This window comes from Panulirus ornatus, chromosome 6 (assembly GCF_036320965.1).
Source record: "Panulirus ornatus isolate Po-2019 chromosome 6, ASM3632096v1, whole genome shotgun sequence".
In the NCBI taxonomy this organism is placed as follows: Eukaryota; Metazoa; Arthropoda; class Malacostraca; order Decapoda; family Palinuridae; genus Panulirus; species Panulirus ornatus.
The window spans coordinates 17,300,394-17,324,797 of record NC_092229.1 but is presented as its reverse complement, the minus strand read 5'-3'; the positions used below and the strand labels follow the sequence as shown (position 1 = coordinate 17,324,797).

Below are 24,404 nucleotides of genomic sequence, written 5' to 3'. Positions count from 1 at the left end.
TCTACAAATAAATAAACTGAAAACAGCTAAGATTATGGAGATTAACTATCACACTTGTTCCGGGCTCAGACTACCAGTTGACTTACACAAGTCACTGTGCCAGTCTTGCTCCATGAAACTGGAGAAAAACCTGGTAGGAGTATTTGCTTCACTAACCTAAAAACAATCAGAAATGCTACCAATTACTTGACATATTTGGTGTCAGGTGTGTTAAGAGTCAACCACCATACTGAGCTCTTGAGCGCCCGCACATTTGCAGATCAGGATGGTGGTGGTGGTGGAGTGGGACCTGGGTATGGGTTTACTTCTACCCCGACACACGACAACGGCCACAAGACACGGGTGGTCAGCGGCGCTGTATGCCATCACACTGGAGTTCGTTGATTACTTAAGAACACTCACACGGGACCATGGACGGGTCAGGCTACATACATATACAAGTCATGAAGTAATGTAACGCTTACATCTATGAATAAACAAATAATAACAATATTCTCAATATTAACAAACTAGGCACGAACACCGACGACGGGTTTTCTTTGGTGAGAAACTTGAGAGGGTTGAAAATACAGTTAACGTCATATTCGATTCTCTTTATCATGACTTACTAAGGCACAAGTACAGTGGGTGGTGATGGCACATGGCTGTGTCTGCGGGAGTAGCTACATCGTCGCTCAGCTGTTGTACAACATACACCTCAGTTTAGCCGTCTCTGATTTGAGTGAGGCGACTTCCACTCGCAGTTTGAGGTTCTCTTGCTCTAGGAAGGCGGCGCGGATGGCGATCTCGTCTTCCTTAGCTCGCCGAGCGTCCCTGGATCGCTTAGCAGCCTCGTTATTCTTACGTCGTCGCTCCCAGTAAGCTTCATCCTTCACAGTGTCGCCATTCTGACGGCCGCGTCTCTTAGCACCGTTGCTGATGGTGCCGGAGCTCTGCGTGTCACCGTCATCGCCATCCGTTGCTTCTCTTGCCTCAACACTGCCTCCGCCATCGCTGAGTGATCCACACGCATCATTTTCGTCATTTTTAGAGTCGCCATAATCTGGTTTGTCTTCATGAATGATCCTGTTGTCGATATTGCTACTCTGGGAGAGCTTGCGAGACTGGGAGTTGCGCCGCGCCTTTGAGGCCGTCACTTGAGCCAGCATCTGCGCCCTGAACTTGGCGTAGGCGTCGTTGCTCTCCGCGTTGATGGCAGCCTCCTCTTGTGTCCCGCTCAACAGGCTCGTCGCACCGCTGCCTATGTTGCCAACATCAGCTATTCCGTCCGCACTCTTGCCCATGCCATCAAAAGGACTTAGTCCACTTGACGATAAGCTTGGTAGGCCTTGAACACCGTTTGATATAAGACCCCCAGCACCTAGACCGAGGCCTCCCGCACCAAGACCACTCCCCGTCAGGCCGGGCAACCTTGGGCTGCCAGCGGTGAGAGGGTGAGCTGGGTTGGATGATGGGTGGACTGAAACGGGCGGGGTGACGAAGTCTGCCGCCGTGGGTGGTGAATGGTTTACTGGAGACCTGAAGGGGTGCGCCGCCATTTTGGATTGGTTAATTGCCGACTGGAGAGAGGAGTAGAGGATTGGGTTGGTGTGCAACTGGGCCAGAAGGGCGGAGTTAAAGGTTGCAGTGGTGGGCGGGGTGATAGGGGTATGGTTGAAGTGGGTAGGAGGCTGCTGGTGCAGAGGAGGAGCATGGTGGTGGGGATGTCGGCCCGGGCTGACAACCATGGGCGAGTCACAGGTGGACCGCGGGGACCCCGCACGCTCGGGAGAAGCGCTGCTGACGGAGACGCCAGACTCTGAGGAGCGCGACCACAGCTTCCGGTCCAGGACCAGGTTGATGGCCGCCCCCGGACCATCCTCCGTCAGGCTGCAGCGGTCACTGTCGCTGTGGTCGCTGCAGTAGACGACGGGGGACGTCTTGATCTTCTTGGTGGAAAAGTCAATTGGCTGAGTGTCCATGTAGAACTCCAGGGTGGGCGTCATGCTGGGGTAGAGCCCGGGGTAGAGCGACGCCAGTTGCAGACTGATGCCTGCGTCAGTCATTAGTCCCCCGCTGCCTGCGTGCTCATCCATCGTGCCTGCAATAAGAGGAACCAGGTTGCCATCATTGCCATCTGCTGCAGGACGCAACGTATCCATAGCGCAACGCCCTCTGTGTAATGTGTTTTCTCCAGCAGTACATGACGTGTATGCCATCACTAACCCTAAGTTTGTGTATTGGAATCAGGTAAATTAGAATCGTGATTTCTGTGGCTGCTGTAAGGTCACCTCCTCAGTGTTGATTATTTCTAACCAAGATTGTCACTAAGGTTGATGATACGTGAGGTGTGGCAGAAATATTGGCCACTTCCTTAGGAATTATGGAGTATGTTGATGTTCATCTGTGTCGCTGCCAGAGTCGGAGAGATCATGATGTGCCACACACTCGCTGTAACCCTCTCTCTACCTTATACACCCCAACGAAAAACTGTTCTTATGTGTTAGACAGTTGTAATGCTGTTGCTACCATAATTATTAAGAAATGCCACCGTAACGAGACAGCGAGAGTCGTTGTGTTCATTGTGAAATTCTTCGGACTCGTTCGTAAAGATGATTTATACATCAGGTGGACATCGCGCTATAGAAACGGAAAATAAGTTAGGCTGCGTTAACTTATATTTCTTGATATGTTGTTAACAGAGCCTGAGGCTTTGTGTTTGCTCGGGCACTCTGTGGTACTTCTGTGGTAAACGATCATATGGTATGGAAAACAATCATATAGTATGGAAAACGTCGTAGCTCATTAACAGCAAACTTACACCGGGTTAAAATGGTCAGACCTTAAACACAGGTAAATTGAAGTGACAGAGTAACCAAGCAAACCTAACCTAACCTAGCCTAGCTTAACGTTTTGTTGGTCGACAATCGGTATACACAGTAAAGTGACATCACACAATACCTATGTCTGCCTCTAAGAAGCTAAAAGTTCCGTTCAGATGCCGCTAATTATTGTATGAACAACTTGTGATTATAAAGAGGACTGATCCCATCATTGCTCTCACATCTGTTGTAGTTCTACATACGTTACAGAGTCGAGTCCACGACCCTCCAACTTAACGTTTCCAGTTGATCTCGTAACTTGCCATACCCAACAGCAATGGTTTGCTTTCCTTTTCTGTAGACATAATCTGGTTTCTGCTCCCGAGAGTTGTCTGCTTGTGTGCCCCCGCAATTAGCTGGATCACATGATCACTATGTGGCCGTTGGCAACTCAAGTGAGCGTCGTTGTGATGTTTCTTGCCCTACACTTTATTGTACCAATTATATACTGGTAACGACTACGACCTACCCCATTCTAAAATCCAGTTTTTTTTTTCCATTTCTTCCAAAACTCTTAGAAATGTTTTATCTGTCACGTTTCTTCTATGCTCCCATCTCGTACTGTAGTTACGGCCTGACCTTGATAGGCAGTTCTGTCCGTCAACAGAACCTCGAACTTCTAAAGTTTATCTCCACTGCCATGTTATTATAGGCATGACCTCGCCTGCGTTGTTTACTGTTCACAACTTTTAACGCCTCCACCTTCCCCCTGAGACTATATAAACTTACGGCCTAGAATACATTAACATCATATATATATATATATATATATATATATATATATATATATATATATATATATATATATATATGTGTGTGTGTGTGTGTGTGTGTGTGTGATTAAAGATATATTTTTCTCCTAGCTTAGATAATCGTGTAACATTATAAACACTACGATAGGTAAAGTACCACTTTACAAAGGCGCCTCAGAACTAAGTTATGCTTTTGAATAAAACGCATATCATTGGACTGCTCAGTAGAGTTAGACCGGGGGAACATAATTTAAAGTATATATATATTTTCCTCAAGAAAAGTGATAGACGAGCTATGATGATCAGGTAAGATGAAGTATGTTCCAGATACATTATCAACTGGACGTGTGGAAACCTCATCCAACTTCACTTTAGGGGCCAGTATTTACATTACCATTCAGTGCCATACACGAAGTTTACCAAAGATATATGTTGTCTTATTCGTGTTGTCCTGGCGTTGTAATGCATGTGGTTGGAGGCAGTCAACCCTCAGCGAATGCTGAACACACTCAACGGGCAAACTAACAAGTATTAATGCGAAGAAACCGTGATAACAATATTGGTTGTCTAAATAGCGTCGAAAATGTAGTTAGTTTAAGTTGTTTGTGACGTTAGATGTTTCCAGGTTCTTGTGATGACTGGAAGTGTATGCTAGACCATCTTAGTTCTCGCCCCTCTCATTATGTATCAACGAAGCAGGATCACTCTTGCTCACACTCGCATATAGGTACAAGCTCACTCATTTATTGATTATCCATATCATTTCTTGATGTACTTGAACTGGAACTTGACCATAAAGGAACAATGACAAAACAACTTGTCTTTGGGAGGCCACCTAGAATAAACATATACCGAAGTTAGTGGCGACACATGGAGGAAGTGGCGGTGAGTGAGACCTGGGATACATAAATTCCATCATCAGCAAATCTTACATCCGCTACACACGACCTTGGTGACCCACCTGCTCCCGTCTCCCGCTCTTTTCTGTGTGACGGGAAGACTTGTGCACCCCCCCCCCCCGGGAAGCTTTGTGCACTCCCACCTCCCCCCCGGGAAGACTTGTACGCTCCTACCTCCCTACCCCCGGGAAGACTTGTGCACTCCCACCTCCTCCAGGGAAGACTTGTGCACTCCCACCTCCTCCAGGGAAGACTTGTGCACTCCCACCTTCCCTTGATTCACAGAATCTGGCCACTTTCACCATAGGATCGCCCAACTCCTGCTCGCGATGCTTGATCTCACACGAGGGAGGTAATGCGCGCCGCTGACCCGACCTCACCTGGATCACACCGCTGGAATACCCCTCCTCACACCCCCACACATTTATCACTTCATGTTCTGGTTTGGTCGTCACTGGACATACGTGTCGCCCTCCACACGGGTCGTTGTCACGTCACACCCGTCCACAATGTCTCACATTACAATCCAACAGCAGGAACATCCGAGTTATCAGTTTACCTGGCGTGTTTCCTTACCAGTGTTGTGGATGATGTAGCGGGTCACGGGGTCAGGTTAGGGCGGCGCCTCGCGACCCGCCGCCCAAGACTCAGCTGTGCCTCAGATGGGCACGCCCACACCCGCACCACATGGGCCGAGGCCTCCTCCTGCCCTCAACACTCTCGCACCGGCCACCTCCCGCTGCCTCATTCACCAGCGCTCGCCGTCAGTTGACCCGAGAGGTCAGTGTTGAGACCAGGGAGTGTGGGAGGTGGGCCAGGCACTGTGGGAGGTCACCATGGGGTCCAGGGGAGGTGGGTGAGGGTGATGTGGTGGGGAGCAGGTTGTGGTTGCGGCAGGTGAGTGAGTGAGTGAGTGTGGCTGGGGACGCAACATGCACCTCTCACCTTGCCCCGCCACACACACACGCCATGCGCGCACGCCCAGTACGCTCCGTGTGGCTGTCTCTCGTTCCACACTACTTATCGCGAGCCTCCCCCATACGATCGCATGGCAATCACGAGGAAGGGTAAGCTTGACGTCATACGAAAATGAACGAGATGGACACAGGAACATTTATGACTCATGCAGAGAGACGATACGACCCCCACCCATTATTAGGATGAGGTCAGACGCCAGTGCATCAAACCCGAGGGTCAAACCGTCGCACTCGTACGTGACAGCGTCATGCTCAGTGGTCCAAGGGTTTACGTGAGAATGGAGGTCTTGCTTTTTGATAGGCTACTTAAAATATAATGGCTGTTTGCATTCTTGTTATTGTTCACATTATTATCTTTTTTCTGGGGGGGGGGGTGGAGTCAGGGTAGCATAAACGTTAAGAGGATTCGAATCCTGTGCCACGCTCGCCGGCCTCGAATTCCACTTATCTTCTGTTTGCATGAACTGTTGTAGTCGTTATGAACACACACACACACACACACACACACACACACACACACACACACACACACACACACACGCAATATGTTATTATATTCAATCACGGTCTCCCGCGTTAGCGAGGTAACGTATGGAAACAGACGAGGAATGGGCCAACCCACCCACATACACATGTATATACATAAACGACCACACACGCACATATACATACGTATACATTTCAACGTATAAATACATATACATACACACATATACATATCCATACTTGCTGCCTTCATCCAATCCTGTCGCCACCCCACCACACACGAAATAGCATTCCCCCCTCCCCCCTCCAGTGAAGCAGCACCAGAAACAGACAAAAAAAGGTCACATTCGTTCACACTCAGTCTCAAGCTGTCATGTGTAATGCACCGAAACCACAGCTCCCTTTCCACATCCAGGCCCCACAAAACTTTCCATGGTTTACCCAGACGCTTCACATACCCTGGTTCAATCCATTGACAGCACGTCTACCCCAGTATATCACATCGTTCCAATTCACTCTATTCCTTGCACGCCTTTCACCCTCCTGTATGCTCAGGCCACGATCGCTCAAAATCTTTTTCACTCCATCCTTCCAGCTCCAGTTTGGTCTCCCGCTTCTCCTCGTTCCCTCCACCTCTGACACATATATCCTCTTTGTCAATCTTTCCTCACTCATTCTCTCCATGTATCCAAACCGTTTCAACACACCCTCTTTTGCTCTCTCAACCACACTCTTTTTATTACCATACATCTCTCTTGCCCTTTCATTACTTACTTGATCAAACCACCTCACACCACATATTGTCCTCAAACATTTCATTTCCAACACATCTATCCTCTTCCGCACAACCCTATCCATAGCCCATGCCTCGCAACCATATAACATTGTTGGAACCACTATTCCTTCAAACATACCTATTTTTGCTCTCCGAGATAACGTTCTTGACTTCCACGCATTTTTCAACGCTCTCAGAACCTTCGCTCCATCCCCAACCCTGTGACTCACTTCCGCTTCCATGGTTCCATCCGGTGCCAAAACCACTCCCAGATATCTAAAACACTTCACTTCCTCCAGTGTTTCTCCACTTAAACTTACCTCCCAGTTGACTTGTCCCTCCACCATACTGAACCTAATAACCTTGCTCGTATTCACATTTACTCTCAACTTTCTTCTTTCACACACTTTACCAAACTCATTCACCAACTTCTGCAGTTTCTCCCCCTAATCAGCCACCAGCGCTCTATCATCAGCTAATAACAACTGATTCACTTCCCAAGCCCTCTCATCCAAAACTCTTGCATTTACCTCCCTAACCACCCCATCCATAAACAAATTAAACACCATGGAGACATCACGCACCCCTGCCGCAAAACCTACATTTACTGAGAACCAATCACTTTCCTATCTTCCTACTCGTGCACATGCCATACATCCTTGGTAAGGTCTTTTCATTGCTTCTAGCATCTTACCTCCCACACCATGTACCCTTAAAACCTTTCACAAAGCATCTCTATCCACCCTATCACATATACCTTCACCAGATAAATGCTACACACAAATCAATCTGTTTTTTAAGTATTTCTCACATAAATTCTTCAAGTCAAAAACCTGATCCACACATCCTCTACCACTTCTGAAACCACACTGCTCTCCCTTTCTGATTCTCTGTACATGCCTTTACCCTCTCAATCAATACTCTCCCGTAAAACTTCCCGGGAATACTCAACAAACTTATGCCTCTAATTTGAACACTCACTTTTATCCCCTTTGCTTTTGTACAGTGGCATTAAGTATGCATTCCGCCAATCCTCAGGCACTTCATGAACCATACATACATTGAATATCCTTACCAACCAATCAACAACACAGTCACCCCCATTTTTAATAAAATCCACTGCAATACCAACCAAACCCGCCGCCTTGCCGGCTTTCATCTTCCGCAAAGCTTTCACTATCTCTTTTCTATTCACCAAACCATTCTCCCTGACCCTCTCACTTCGCACACCACCCCGACTAAAACACCCTACATCTGCCACTCTGTCATCAATCACATTCAACAAACCTTCAAAATATTCACTCCATCTCCTCACTTCATAACTGCTTGTTATTAGCTCCCCATTTGCCCCTTCACCGATGTTCCCATCTGTTCTCTTGTCTTACACACTTTATTTTCCTCCTTCCAGAACATCTTTTTATTCTTCCTAAAATTTAATGGTACTTTCTCACCCCAATTCTCATTTGCCCTCTTTTTCACCTATAGGATCTTTCTCTTGACCTCCTGCCGCTTCTTTTATACATCTCCCACTCAGTTGCACTACTTCCCTGCAAAAAATAATCCAAACGCCTCTCTCTTCTCTTTCACTAACAATCTTACATCTTCATCCATTCACTACCCTTTCTAATCTGCCCACCTCCCACCTTTCTCATACTACATGCATATTTTGTGCAAGTCATCACTGCTTCCCAAAATACATCCCATCCCTCCCCCATTCCCCTTACGTCCTTTGCTCTCACCTTTTGCCATTCTGTACTCAGTCTCTCCTGGTACTTCCTCACGCAAGTCTTCTTTCCACGCTCACTTACTCTCACCACTCTCTTCTCCCCTACATTCTCTCTTCTTTTCTGAAAACCTTTACAAATCTTCACCTTTGCTTCCACAAGATAGTGATCAGACATCCCTCCAGCTGCCCCTCTCAGCACATTAACATCCAAAAGTCTCTCTTTTACACGCTTATCAATTAACATGTTATCCAATATAGCCCTCTGGCCATCTCTCCTACTCACATGCGTATACTTATGTATCTCTCTTTTTAAACCAGGTTTTTCCAATCACTAGTCCTTTTTCAGCACAGAAACCCTCGCCTGAGCCAGGTACCCATTTTATAGACCAACCCCTTGGATTAACAGCTGGGTTGACTGTGGACCGACTGCCGCAACCATGATTCGAACCTGTGTGCTCGACCCTGGGCGGCCCGTGAATGCGTCACGGTCAGGAGCGCTAACCGCTACATCACGGGAATCCATTAATCCCTGCTCTTTGTGTACGACAATTCTACCCAAATCCTAACGTACGTACAACACTACCTTGCGATAAGTTACATTGCTGTTAAACTTTGATGCACAACTTTATTGATTACTTTTTTGAAAATGTAAATAGATGACAACTACCGCTTTCTTTTCATCATAAATAGACAAAATCAAAAGAAAAATCCAGGCGATTTGTTAAACGAGTGGCTTCGTGCAAACCCCTCGCTGAGAATCATATATTATCAAGTGATGTTTATCTAAGTGATGTAAACTCTTGTCCTGAATGATGGTTTCCACAAGTTTACCCACTACAGACGTCAACCTAACCGGCCATTAATTTCCCAGCCAAGATTTATTACCTTTTTTGATCGTCGGAGTTAACATTGGCCATCTTTAACTTCACTAGAACTTTCTCTACAACAAGTGACTTGTAGAATGAAAAGTCCAGCGCTGATCTATCTCATGTATCACCTCTGTTATCATCCTCAGATAGAATCTATCTGGACCTGTCTGTTCTTATTGACTTTCGTTTCATGTTGTGGTGAAGGTACAGCTTCAACCTTTTACATCATATGTTGTAGAACGTTTATCATCCTGTAACATCTGTGGCATCGCATGGAGGACATGAGTTGCACCTTCAGTCGTCAATATTAGTGAAAAAAAAATGATTTAATTTTTTTGCCATGGCTTCGTTGTGTTGAACGAAGCCGCCATGTTAACCGTAATTAATGGAACAGTGAACTATGTATCGACTCACACTTCAAACATAACTACAAAACTCCTTAGCGATTCATTCGCTATATTTTCAGCAATGTGTGCGTTATACTGACTTTGATTCTCTTGGTTTTTTTTTTTTCTAATCCACTTACATAACTCACACTACACGAGTGTCTCATGCGCTACTGTCTTACACGAGAGATGCATATTGATTTCCCTGTTCTGCCATGTTGACTTCATTATGGAAGAACACCATTCATTACACACAGGCCCGTGCGTTCCCTCTGGCACAGCGAACGTTTTAGTGACATTTCCACGTTTGATCCATACCATTTACACTGATGATATCATTCCAGACTTGCATGCCAGGAGCATTGAACTGATGATTAGAATTCACACATGTGATATCTGATATTGTTTTGATTTTTGGTGTTGAGCAGCGTTACATGGCCTACAGTATTGTCTAGATGGGTATATATAGGAAAGCATTAAGGTCACTAGATATAATTTACCTCATGAAGGATTTTACATCCACATAAAACGCATGACCTTGATGGTATCTTCTCGCCTCACTTAACACTATGTGGTGCATTAGGATCACAAACCAGGCCACGTGAGATATTGAAGTACTCGCTAGTGAAGGAGTCGCACCGAGAGGCTGCAGAGCCAAGTTTCTTTTTTTTTTTGTGAAAAAGAAGTAAACATTACCTGCCAACACATGGGAAACATAATCAGGAAAGCAAGGGTTAGTTACAGTCTACCTACACCAGACACAGTATGTACTTGGGTGGAAGAAGGACTTATATTATAATATGTGGCGACCGAGATGGAAGAAGTGGTTGTGGTTATGGCTTCCCAGGAAGTACCTGACAAGGAACCTCGTAATATGATGGTAAACTTTAGATTTTCAGACAGACAGAAAGTATGGCCGGAGCTCAGTACACTGGTCAACAAAGATTTTGTCCCATGAAAAAAGATATCTTGTTTCCTATTTATTTCTGTACGATGAATCGAAATATGTTTTCAGAATTTCTTTATCACCCATGATTTTTTTTGTTCCATCATACTCGCTTATCGTCACATATATATGTTCCAGTGCTCTACGTAGCATTTGAAACGAAAAGTTTGACACAGCTGTTTTCATTGTTTGTGGAGTGCAACAGCTTCGTTTTGAGAGCGCGAGCCTGGATGAATGTCACCAGGGGCCACCAGCAACACGACTGGAAATGTTGACACATTCAAACAAGTGGCCTCTCCTGAGTAGCAGTTGTCAGTCAGTTGCAGGCTAGACCTCAATGAGTAAACAGTGTCTTTTCCACTCTGTTGACAGACTGTGCTGTTGTGTATTCAAATGTTGTGCTGAAACCCCATCCACCATTATAATGGCGAGAAACTGTGTGTAAACAGTCCGAATTCTTTCTGCTACATCTGCAGGTGAAGTGACATTCATACCACAAAAACGTGGGTTCACATCCCTCATTAAAAGATATTATGAGCATTTTACTTTGGTTGTAAAGTGGGTGACCAGGATAAAAGTTAGGCTCCCTATATTTGTTGTGTCACGTGTCAGACTTCTACAGCTTGGGCAGAAGGTTCACGTCGTATGCGTTTTGCCATTCCTGTAGTTTGGAGTGAACCCAAAGATCACGCTTCGGATTGCTACTTCTGCCTGACAGATATAAATGGTATAACGTCAAAATCCAAACATACTGTTAAATATCCTAATCTGCCTCACAACCAGGAATTACCTTTGCTGGATCCTCTAAGAAACATGACACTGAGTGACGATGAGTCTGGTGATAAGAAAGTAGGCCAAGTAGAGGACAATATGGGTCCAACCTGTCAAGCAAGTTGTTCTTCAAGTGAACCACATTTGCTGATCTCGCTCGCAATTTAAACTTTGTCCACGAAGCAAACCGAACTTTTGGGTTTCAGGTTAAAGGGTTGGAATCTTCTCCAGAATGAAACTAAAGTTTGTTTTTATCGTGATCGCCATGTCCTTTTGAAAGAGATTTTCTCCCTTGAAGATGTCTGGTGTTTTACCATGATGTTCGTTCTGTTATGGAGGCACTTGACCACGAATATAACACAGACGAGTGGCGCTTGTTTAATGACTCATCAAAAGTAAGCTTGAAAGCGATTCTACGCCACAACGGAAATAAGTTCCCTTCTGTTCCTCTGGCTTGTGCAGCTAACGTGAAGGAATCGTATGATAACAGGAAGCTTCTTTTGGAAAAAATCAAGTATGGCGACTTTTAAGTATAGTGACTTTAAGCGGAGTGCACGTGGTGACCTAAAGGTTGTGGCAAAGTTGTGACACTTTTACTGGGAATGCAACTTGGTTACACGAAGTTGTGTTGTTTCCTGTGTGAGTGGGAAAGCCGGGAGGTGAACACTCATTATGTAGAGGAAGTGTGGCCACAACGAACATCACTGACTCCAGGGAAGAAGAAGGTCATTATGTAGAGGAAGTGTGGCCATAACGAACATCACTGACTCCAGGGAAGAAGAAGGTCATTATGTAGAGGAAGTGTGGCCACAACGAACATCACTGACTCCAGGGATGAAGAAGGTCATTATGTAGAGGAAGTGTGGCCACAACGAACATCACTGACTCCAGGGATGAAGAAGGTCATTATATAGAGGAAGTGTGGCCACAACGAGCATCACTGACTCCAGGGATGAAGAAGGTCATTATGTAGAGGAAGTGTGGCCACAACGAACATCACTGACTCCAAGGAAGAAGGTCATTATGTAGAGGAAGTGTGGCCACAACGAACATCACTGACTCCAGGGAAGAAGGTCATTATGTAGAGGAAGTGTGGCCACAACGAACATCACTGACTCCAGGGATGAAGAAGGTCATTATGTAGAGGAAGTGTGGCCACAACGAACATCACTGACTCCAGGGAAGAAGGTCATTATGTAGAGGAAGTGTGGCCACAACGAACATCACTGACTCCAGGGAAGAAGGTCATTATGTAGAGGAAGTGTGGCCACAACGAACATCACTGACTCCAGGGAAGAAGGTCATTATGTAGAGGAAGTGTGGCCACAACGAACATCACTGACTCCAGGGATGAAGAAGGTCATTATGTAGAGGAAGTGTGGCCACAACGAACATCACTGACTCCAGGGATGAAGAAGGTCATTATGTAGAGGAAGTGTGGCCACAACGATCATCACTGACTCCAGGGATGAAGAAGGTCATTATGTAGAGGAAGTGTGGCCACAACGAACATCACTGACTCCAGGGAAGAAGGTCATTATGTAGAGGAAGTGTGGCCACAACGAACATCACTGACTCCAGGGATGAAGAAGGTCATTATGTAGAGGAAGTGTGGCCACAACGAACATCACTGACTCCAGGGATGAAGAAGGTCATCAATCCTCCTCTTGTTGATCCTGAGAAGATGGATCTTCCTCCTGCGCACATTAAGCTCGGCTTGATGAACAACTTCGTCATGAGATATGGCTAAAACTGGCCAGGGATGGGTTCACATAGTGGAGGTACTGGCCAGGGATGGGTTCACATAGTGGAGGTACTGGCCAGGGATGGGTTCACATAGTGGAGGAACAAAGTCCACAGAATCTGTCAGGCAAAAATCAAGGAGGATATTGTTGTGGGACCACAGATCAGGAAACTACTTCGTGATGTAAAGTTTGATGAAGAGCTAAATGAAGTTGAAAGACTGCATTACTGTCATTTAAGAGAGTTTGCAAAGATTTCTGGTGGCATCACAGATCATAAAACTACTGTGATGTTGTAATAGATCGACTGACTTCATATAAAGCTCTGAGGTGCAACATGAGTCTAAAATTCGCACTTCAACTTTTTCCCGGAGAATCTTGGGTCAGTCAGTGATGAGCACGGCGGAAGATTTCACCAGGACATTTTGGACATGGAAAAGCGGTACCAAGGAAGGTGGAGCCCCTCTATGTTGACAGACTACTGCTGCACACTGAGGAGAGATGTTCCTGGGGCCACATATAGCCAAAAATCATACACTTTTACATTTTAAAGGTAAGTTTTTAAGTGTAATACCAGCTTTATTTATGAATGAGTAATGTCCTCTTATTGCAAAATTTATTGCTGTCACATAGAAACAGATTCGACTTCAGCCAAAGAGTACTATTAGGTCCACCTATGTTAGTTCATGGGACAAATCAAATTTTGTTGACCAGTGTTATGGATTGAAAACTTCAGAATATAGGGACAAAGAAAGCATGTCATTTGTGTATATTTCAGTTAGGTGGCAATAACCGAAGTTATTCCTCAAGGCTCATCTTATGCTCTGTTGCTGCTCCTGATCTATATAAATGATTTGCCACAGGAAGCCGTCAGCGTAAGGGTGCGTTTGGATATTTGTAGAAAAAAGGAAATCGTTGATAAAAAAGGAGAAAAATTAGAGGAGACAAGACAGGACCTTGAAGGACACCGCTGTTGATGGAGAAAGGGAGAGAGGCTGATCCATCAACCACCACGGACATAGATCGGCCACAGAGAAGGCTGGATGTGAGGGAGGGAAGCCAAAAGGAAGGCTTAGAGATGAGACCCCGATGCCCCACCTTGTCATAAGCTTTGGATATGTCACGGGCAACTTCTTATGACCCGCCAGAATCACTCAGGGATGACGACCACACATGAGTAAGATAGGGAAAAATATCACCAGTGGATCTCGCCTTACTGGAGCCATACTGGTGATCAGAGAGAAGACTGTGAGATTCAAGATGTCTGAGGATATGGGAGTGGGGGAGGGATTCAAAAGGCTTTGGAAATGGTAGATGTCAAAGCAACGAGACGATAGTTAAGAGAGGTCAGAACGGTTACCCTTCTTCGCAAAGCAAAGTACCAACGCTTGCTTCCAAGAAGGAGAAAAGTTTTGGTTTTAAAACACAAACGGAATAGACGAGCAAGTACAGGTGCAAGTTCAGAGGCGCAGTCTTTCAGTACACGGGATGGATGCCATCAGAACCATAAGTGTTGCTTGACTCTGGACAGAGAGCGCTTTTCGGACTATTCGAAAAGAGATTACGTAGAATTAGTAAGAGAAGCATTAGAGGATGAATGAACGTTAGAGTCATCCAAGGTGGAGTTAGAGGAGAAACAAGAACGAAAAGAGTTGCTTTGTCTACGGTAGAGACAGCTATAGTACCGTCAGAACGGAAAAGTGAAGGAAAGGTAAAGCGATAGTTGTTAGAGATGCCCTTAGCTAAAGACCAGAAAGACGTAACAGTGGATCACAAGGAGAAGTTCTCACACTTGTTTTGAATAAAGGAACACTTTGCCTCACGGATAACGTGCTTGAAGCGATTACGGGCAGTGTTAAATGCTGAATAGGAGTCGGAGGAAGGAGAGTTTTCAAAGCCCGATAACCCTGATCAAATGCTTGAATGGCCTCAGAGCAAGAACGGTTGAACCAAGGATTGGAAGAAGTGATCATCTTGGAGGAAGGTGGGGTAAATGCATCCATTCCGGCAACATTAACCTCTGCTGTGCGTTTATCAGAGACAGAAACATCACTACATAAGAAACAGTAATTTTCCCAAGGAAATTTGGAAAGGAATTTTCGTAAGAGATTCCAGTCAGTATTGTTGAGGTAACAATATTTACGTTTAGAAGGGGCTGCTGGAGGGGTAGGTGCCGTTAAGCATGGAACACTGTACCACATATAATGCAGTAGATGTGTTTACATGTTATACCCTCAGTGAAGGCGAGGATGTGGAAGACTCACATTATTATGAGACTGGAGGAAGAGGAGACAACATGACACTGGGCGAGCCAGAGGAGTGTGATCCAGTATATGACTGATGAACTAGAGGAACACACTGAGTGAAGAGGCAGTAACCATACAGACACTCGGGACACTGTGTCACGGAGGTTAAGATATGGGCTGAGTGAATGACCCGCGCCCTCCCTCCTTCCCTCCCACTACACAATGATTACACACATGAGCCAGACAACCAGCCACCAGCCCAGCCCAGCCCACCGTCACAACCTGGAAATCCGGAGCAAATCGACAATCAATGTTGACCGCGGCCGCCAAAACCACCTCTGTTTTATTACCGTAATTATCAGTCACATTTCTGACGCTGTTCCCAAAGCTCTTTTATAAGGCAGCTTTCCACAGCATCGACCCAACGTAATGGCGTTGGCTGGTATGTGTGTGGTCTCTTACGCTAATGCTGTAACAATTAGTGGGGGCAGGGCAGGGCAGGAGTGGGAACTGTGGGGAGGGAGTGGGACCCACCACTTAAGCTGGGTGGACCAGCGATCATACCACTTAAACTGGGAGGGGCAGAGGTCCCACCACTTAAACTGGGAGGGGCAGAGGTCCCACCACTTAAGCTGGGAGGGGCAGAGGTCCCACCACTTAAGCTGGGAGGGGCAGAGGTCCCACCACTTAAACTGGGAGGGGCAGAGGTCCCACCACTTAAACTGGGAGGGGCAGAGGTCCCACCACTTAAGCTGGGAGGGGCAGAGGTCCCACCACTTAAGCTGGGAGGGGCAGAGGTCCCACCACTTAAGCTGGGAGGGGCAGAGGTCCCACCACTTAAGCTGGGAGGGGCAGAGGTCCCACCACTTAAGCTGGGAGGGGCGGAGGTCTCACCACTTAAGCTGGGAGGGGCAGAGGTCCCACCACTTAAGCTGGGAGGGGCAGAGGTCCCACAACTTACGCTCGGAGAGGCAGAGGTCCCACCACTTGAGCTAGGAGGGACGGGGGTCTTACCATGTGAGCTGGGAGGGACGGAGGTCCCACCACTTGAGCTAGGAGGGACGGGGGTCTTACCATGTGAGCTGGGAGGGACGGAGGTCTTACCATGTGAGCTGGGAGGGACGGAGGTCTTACCATGTGAGCTGGGAGGGACGGAGGTCCCACCACTTGAGCTGGGAGGGACGGAGGTCTTATCATGTGAGCTGGGAGGGACGGAGGTCTTACCATGTGAGCTGGGAGGGACAGAGGTCCCACCACTTGAGCTGGGAGGGACGGAGGTCTTACCATGTGAGCTAGGAGGGGCAGAGGTCCCACCACTTGAGCTGGGAGGGACGGAAGTCTTACCATGTGAGCTGGGAGGGGCAGAGGTCCTACCACTTGAGCTGGGAGGGACGGAGGTCTTACCATGTGAGCTGGGAGGGGCAGAGGTCTTACCATGTGAGCTGGGAGGGGCAGAGGTCCCACCACTTGAGCTGGGAGGGGCAGAGGTCCCACCATTTGAGCTGGGAGGGGCAGAGGTCCTACCACTTGAGCTGGGAGGGTCGGAGGTCCCACCATTTGAGCTGGGAGGGGCAGAGGTCTTACCATGTGAGCTAGGAGGGGCAGAGGTCCCACCACTTGAGCTGGGAGGGACGGAGGTCTTACCATGTGAGCTGGGAGGGGCAGAGGTCCCACCACTTGAGCTGGGAGGGACGGAGGTCTTACCATGTGAGCTGGGAGGGACGGAGGTCTTACCATGTGAGCTGGGAGGGGCAGAGGTTCTATCACTTGAGCTGGGAGGGGCAAAGGTCCCACCATTTGAGCTGGGAGGGACGGAGGTCTTACCATGTGAGCTGGGAGTGACGGAGGTCCCACCACTTGAGCTGGGAGGGGCAAAGGTCCCACCATTTGAGCGGGGAGGGGCAGAGGTCTTACCATGTGAGCTAGGAGGGACAGAGGTCTCACCACTTGAGCTGGGAGGGGCAGAGGTCCTACCACTTGAGCTGGGAGGGGCAGAGGTCTTACCATGTGAGCTGGGAGGGGCAGAGGTCCCACCACTTGAGCTGGGAGGGGCAGAGGTCCCACCACTTGAGCTGGGAGGGGCAGAGGTCCCACCAAGTGAGCTGGGAGGGGCAGAGGTCTTACCATGTGAGCTGGGAGGGGCAGAGGTCCCACCACTTGAGCTGGGAGGGGCAGAGGTCCTACTACTTGAGCTGGGAGGGGCAGAGGTCTTACCATGTGAGCTGGGAGGGACAGAGGTCCTACCACTTGAGCTGGGAGGGACGGAGGTCTTACCATGTGAGTTGGGAGAGGCAGAGGTCTTACCATGTGAGCTAGGAGGGACAGAGGTCCCACCACTTGCGCTGGGAGGGTCGGAGGTCTTACCATGTGAGCTGGGAGGGGCAGAGGTTCTATCACTTGAGCTGGGAGGGGCAAAGGTCCCACCATTTGAGCTGGGAGAGGCAGAGGTCCCACCACTTGAGCTGGGAGGGGCAGAGGTCCCACCACTTGAGCTGGGAGGGGCAGAGGTCCCACCACTTGAGCTGGGAGGGGTAGAGGACCCACCACTTGAGCTGGGAGGGGCAGAGGACCCACCATTTGAGCGGGGAGGGGCAGAGGTCTTACCGTGTGAGCTGGGAGGGACAGAGGTCCCACCACTTGAGCTGGGAGGGACAGAGGTCCCACCACTTGAGCTGGGAGGGGCAGAGGTTCTATCACTTGAGCTGGGAGGGGCAGAGGTCTCACCACTTGAGCTGGGAGGGGCAGAGGTCTTACCATGTGAGCTGGGAGGGACAGAGGTCCCACCACTTGAGTTGGGAGGGACGGAGGTCTTACCATGTGAGCTGGGAGGAGCAGAGGTCCCACCACTTGAGCTGGGAGGGACGGAGGTCTTACCATGTGAGCTGGGAGGGACAGAGGTCCCACCACTCGAGTTGGGAGGGACGGAGGTCTTACCATGTGAGCTGGGAGGGGCAGAGGTCCCATCACTTGAGCTGGGAGCGGCAGAGGTCCCACTATTTGAGCTGGGAGGGGCAGAGGTCCCACCATTTGAGCTGGGAGGGGCAGAGGTCCCACCACTTGAGCTGGGAGGGGCAGAGGTCCCACCACTTGAGCTGAGAGGGTCGGAGGTCCCACCATGTGAGCTGGGAGGGGCAGAGGTCCCACCATTTGAGCTGGGAGGGGCAGAGGTCCCACCACTTGAGCTGGGAGGGTCGGAGGTCCCACCATTTGAGCTGGGAGGGGCAGAGGTCCTACCACTTGAGCTGGGAGGGTTGGGGGTCCTACCACTTGAGCTGGGAGGGGCAGAGGTCCCACCACTTGAGCTGGGAGGGGCAGAGGTCCCACCACTTGAGCTGGGAGGGGCAGAGGTCCCACCACTTGAGCTGGGAGGGGCAGAGGTCCCACCACTTGAGCTGGGAGGGGATATTCATAAGGGAATTATATCAAGAGACAAGATAATGATTCACCTTGATTGAGATGATCATCATAATCTGAAACATATTTACCGTGAAGGTAAAGTGTGACTGACACGTTCTTCAGCAACTACAATATTGGTATACATAAACTACAATATTGGTATACATAAACTACAATATTGGTATACATAAACTACAATATTGGTATACATAAACTATCAGTAATACAGCATAAATCCTTCATGCATCAGGAATACAACAGGGGACGAAGCCCGTAATACTAATCCCTTATCCAACACATGTCACAAGAGAAATACAGATCTGTAAGTCCACAGAAACACAAATTATTCTCGGGACATTATGTCTATCTATCTATCTATATCTATATATATATATATATATATATATATATATATATATATATATATATATATATATATATATATATATATATATATATATATATATATAACCGAACAAATTTATGTCTTTCAGGAACCCATTATTTCGTAAATAACGCTAAAAACACCAATCCACAAGATACAGTAGGAAGACAGATCCATAAATCCCCCAAACACACAAATCCACAAGGTTTCCCTGGTACACAGATACATAGTTCTTCATGAACAAATCCCACAGCCCACCTGGACTGTTTTTCCACTGGAACATAATGTTCTCCTCACGGATAACATACCGCCAGAATACATGCCCTTAATCATACAGAATTACTCTCGAGTAAAGCCATTAATTCACAAGTGAAGGCAGGACTGCCATCCCTGTGGTAGTGAACCGTGTAGGGACACAGGGAATCCCTGATGGTGTATGAATCCCAACACGAACACGATTCTTGACCTGATATAGTTGTATACCTTAACATGAAATCCCGTCATTACCTTATTAATCCCGTCACAACCTTATTAATCCCGTCACGACCTTATTAATCCCGTCACAACCTTATTAATCCCGTCACGACCTTATTAATCCCGTCACAACCTTATTAATCCCGTCACGACCTTATTAATCCCGTCACAACCTTATTAATCCCGTCACGACCTTATTAATCCCGTCACGACCTTATTAATCCCGTCACGACCTTATTAATCCCCGTCACAACCTTATTAATCCCGTCACGACCTTATTAATCCCGTCACAACCTTATTAATCCCGTCACGACCTTATTAATCCCGTCACGACCTTATTAATCCCGTCACAACCTTATTAATCCCGTCACACCTTATTAATCCCGTCACGACCTTATTAATCCCGTCACGACCTTATTAATCCCGTCCACGACCTTATTAATCCCGTCACGACCTTATTATCCGTCACGACCTTATTAAATCCCGTCACGACCTTATTAATCCCGTCACGACTTATTAATCCCGTCACAACCTTATTAATCCCGTCACGACCTTATTAATCCCGTCACGACCTTATTAATCCCGTCACAACCTTATTAATCCCGTCACGACCTTATTAATCCCGTCACAGACCTTATTAATCCCGTCACGACCTTATTAATCCCGTCACGACCTTATTAATCCCGTCACAACCTTATTAATCCCGTCACGACCTTATTAATCCCGTCACAACCTTATTAATCCCGTCACGACCTTATTAATCCCGTCACGACCTTATTAATCCCGTCACGACCTTATTAATCCCGTCACGACCTTATTAATCCCGTCACAACCTTATTAATCCCGTCACGACCTTATTAATCCCGTCACGACCTTAATCCCGTCACAACCTTATTAATCCCGTCACGACCTTATTAATCCCGTCACAACCTTATTAATCCCGTCACAACCTTATTAATCCCGTCACAACCTTATTAATCCCGTCACAACCTTATTAATCCCGTCACGACCTTATTAATCCCGTCACGACCTTATTAATCCCGTCACAACCTTATTAATCCCGTCACGACCTTATTAATCCCGTCACAACCTTATTAATCCCGTCACGACCTTATTAATCCCGTCACGACCTTATTAATCCCGTCACAACCTTATTAATCCCGTCACAACCTTATTAATCCCGTCACAACCTTATTAATCCCGTCACGACCTTATTAATCCCGTCACAACCTTATTAATCCCGTCACGACCTTATTAATCCCGTCACGACCTTATTAATCCCGTCACAACCTTATTAATCCCGTCACAACCTTATTAATCCCGTCACAACCTTATTAATCCCGTCACGACCTTATTAATCCCGTCACAACCTTATTAATCCCGTCACGACCTTATTAATCCCGTCACGACCTTATTAATCCCGTCACAACCTTATTAATCCCGTCATAACCTTATTAATCCCGTCACAACCTTATTAATCCCGTCACAACCTTATTAATCCCGTCACGACCTTATTAATCCCGTCACAACCTTATTAATCCCGTCACAACCTTATTAATCCCGTCACGACCTTATTACCTTTCACGAGCTAATCAATCCTTTCACAACCATCCTTCAGGTCACCAAGTATCCGCTCCCACAACATGGATACTCCACACAACTCCTCATACCAAGGCACAAAGTCCCTCAGTAACACACTGCCTTACAAACACAGAAATCCTTGCACAGACCCGGTGATCACACACACACACACACACACACACACACACACACACACACACACACACACACACACACACACAAGACATACTGATCGATAATCAAGTAGACATCAAGGCCTCCCGAAACATTAATTGATTCACAGAAATAGGAACCCCCTACAAAGTGTCACAGGACATGTATTCATTTACGAGTAAATCTCCAACTTCGTGTAAAATCCTATCATAAATCCCACAGCCACAAGTGTTCAGTCACGAACTCATAAACCTAACGTCACTTTGTGTCGCAAGTGCTCATTCCTTTGTTCAGTTCTTCCACCCGCACATCAGTCCCACAGTAACCAGTAGCTCACACCACACATTAATTCCCTCAACGAACCATTCAAGTCTCACATGAACATATAATCCTTTCTGTAACTCACACTTCCGGCCACTCACGCGTTACACCTTCAGCTGAGGCCACAAGTGTCTTAAGTACACGCGTCGCAATCCTTCACCCACCCCACGACCCCTGGAGCATAAAAGCACGACACTTACCACTAAGATATTACCGGCCGTTTGACCTGACCATTATGGCCAAGGTCAAAGGCCAGAGGTAATCATGGGATAGAGTAGAGAGGGCTGACCACCATGTGTCGCAGTGGTCGGGACGTATGGAGACGATGAGAGATGAGAGATGAACTGAGAGAATCTACGTGTCAGAAGTGGAGCGAAGGTGGAGTAGGGGGTGGCAGACAAGGATGGATGAATACAGGCGTTGAGGTATCGGGGCCTAATTATTCGGGAGGTTGAGAAGTGTTCATGAGATAGAGTTGGATCGACGTGGTATACGGGAGAGAGAGAGAGAGAGAGAGAGAGAGAGAGAGAGAGAGAGAGAGCACGTACCATGAAGTAGGAAGGTACTCAGACAGCAACAGACACTGGGAATCTTGTTGAAGCCTGTTTCTTAAACTTAGTCATGGCTAGTGTGTTCTAGTTTCCGTGCATTAATACATGATGTCTTGAAAACTAACGTGTGCAAACTTCTCTTAATTTTTTTTCTCTATACCATAAATACTTCCTTCACCACATAAATCCCTCCTTAGATATTGATTCATATTTGTGGAAAAATATGATGATAAACATAAGGATTTGATGACTGCCAGATACACTTGTTGGAACGTAAATCATGTCCTATCATTTGATAACTCACCATTGCTTCCACTGACAGAGTCCATCAGTTACATGTAGTACATCCTCAAGTAATACATATATCTATCTTTTTTACCTTGTCCGACCTTCTCTTCAGTATAGAATAACTCTCCATCAATAACACAGTCAGTCCTGCTACCAAGATATACCTCACAAGTCCTGCCTCTGACACAAGACTCTTCAGTGAGGAAAACCATTGTCCGCCACTATCATATTAATGCCCGCTCATCAAATATTCCTCCACCCACATCATGATAATCCCACACTTACAACAATCCCTCCGCTACGCATAAATCCCTCCCGCTACGCATAAATCCACCCTAGAAGCTGGTCTGGACCATTACCACCAGGTGGACATATTGTCCTTCGCAGGTAGTGGGGACCCACTCACCTCAGATAATAGGCACCTACTTAATTCAGGTAATGGGCACACACACACACACACACACACACACACACACACACACACACACATCAACAATTCATGAACAAGTCCACAGCTAAGCAAGCATAAAGCTTACATTTCTCTTAGGTGTATAACAACTGGTATATTACTGTGGCTTGGCCCTAATCATGAGTACATACATAACATATAAACCATAGGACTTGCTCTGTAACACTATATATATATATATATATATATATATATATATATATATATATATATATATATATATATATATATATATATATGCCATTTAGCACACGTACGTACGTACCTTAGACGTGTTTATCTAAAGTGTTGAAGTGTCTAGACCCACCTTGCTTTGAAGCTCTCTTGTGGTTACTAGTTATTGTTATGACTCCAAGTTATATAATAAATGTTTATGATCAGGTGAATTCTTGCCTAAATTCAATAATCCGTTCTTCATTTATTTACAAACAGAGTTATAGGGAAAGGCAAGAAGCCGTAGATTTGTCAAACCATGGAGGAGAGAAGAGTGAAGTGTGACCTGATCAAAACCTTTGTTTTTAGATCGGCTTCGTGATGTGGATAATGCACAGGTTACTGCAGGCTGCGGGAAGAGAACAGCCTGACGCCATGTTATGAAAGATGTCTGTATAGAGAGGATGTAAACGCAATGTGATGCAATGACTGGGATAAACTGAATAATGAGAATATAGTGGGCTGCACGAGTGTGAGACTCCCTCACCGTACACACACACACACACACACACACACACACACACACACACACACCACAACTCAGCAGTCACCTCCTTCATCAGCAGATGTTGAAGGGTTAACACGTTTGAGCCTGGAGGCCCGGGTGATGGTGACAGTGAGGATGATGATGACGGTATGGAGAGGCCTGAGTGTGGAGGATCATTGTGAGGACTGACTTACCTCAGTGATCTTAACTGTGGTTTGGTATGATATTTGATTCGGGGGGGGGGGGGGGTTACACTGGCGTTGATGTGATGTTGGTGTTGATATGACATTGGTGTTATGACGTGTTGATGTGACAATGGTGTTATATGACGTTGATATGAGTGTTGATGTGACAGTGGGGTTCATGTGACATTGGTGTTGATGTGGTGTTGATGTGATGATGGTGTTGATATGACAGTGGTGTTGATGTATCAGTGGTATTATGACAGGTGCTGATGTGACAGTGGTGTTATGACTGGTGTTGATGTGACTGGTGTTGATATGACTGGTGTTGATGACAGTGGTGTTGATGTGGTGTTTATATGAGTGGTGTTGATGTGACAATGGTGTTGATATGACGGTGGTGTTGATATGACAGTGGTGTTGATGTGACGTGTTCATGAGTGGTGTTCATATGACAGTGGTGTTCAT

General features: G+C 46.7%; 1 protein-coding gene across 6 annotated transcripts in view; it reads right to left on the bottom strand.

Annotated features, from left to right (window-relative positions):
- Positions 1 to 578: 578 nt before the first annotated feature.
- Positions 579 to 24,404, bottom strand: part of LOC139749103 (uncharacterized) — an 82,217-nt gene continuing 58,391 nt past the window's right edge. For 5 of the 6 annotated variants that reach the window (XM_071662664.1, XM_071662666.1, XM_071662662.1 and 2 more), the window contains one exon: positions 579 to 2,080. In XM_071662664.1, the coding sequence (XP_071518765.1) occupies positions 675 to 2,075 (1,401 nt within the window). In that variant the 5' untranslated portion in view covers positions 2,076 to 2,080 and the 3' untranslated portion in view covers positions 579 to 674. Of the gene's footprint in view, positions 2,081 to 5,088; positions 9,257 to 24,404 lie in introns of those variants that run through there. The other variant, XM_071662667.1, reaches the window with a different exon arrangement.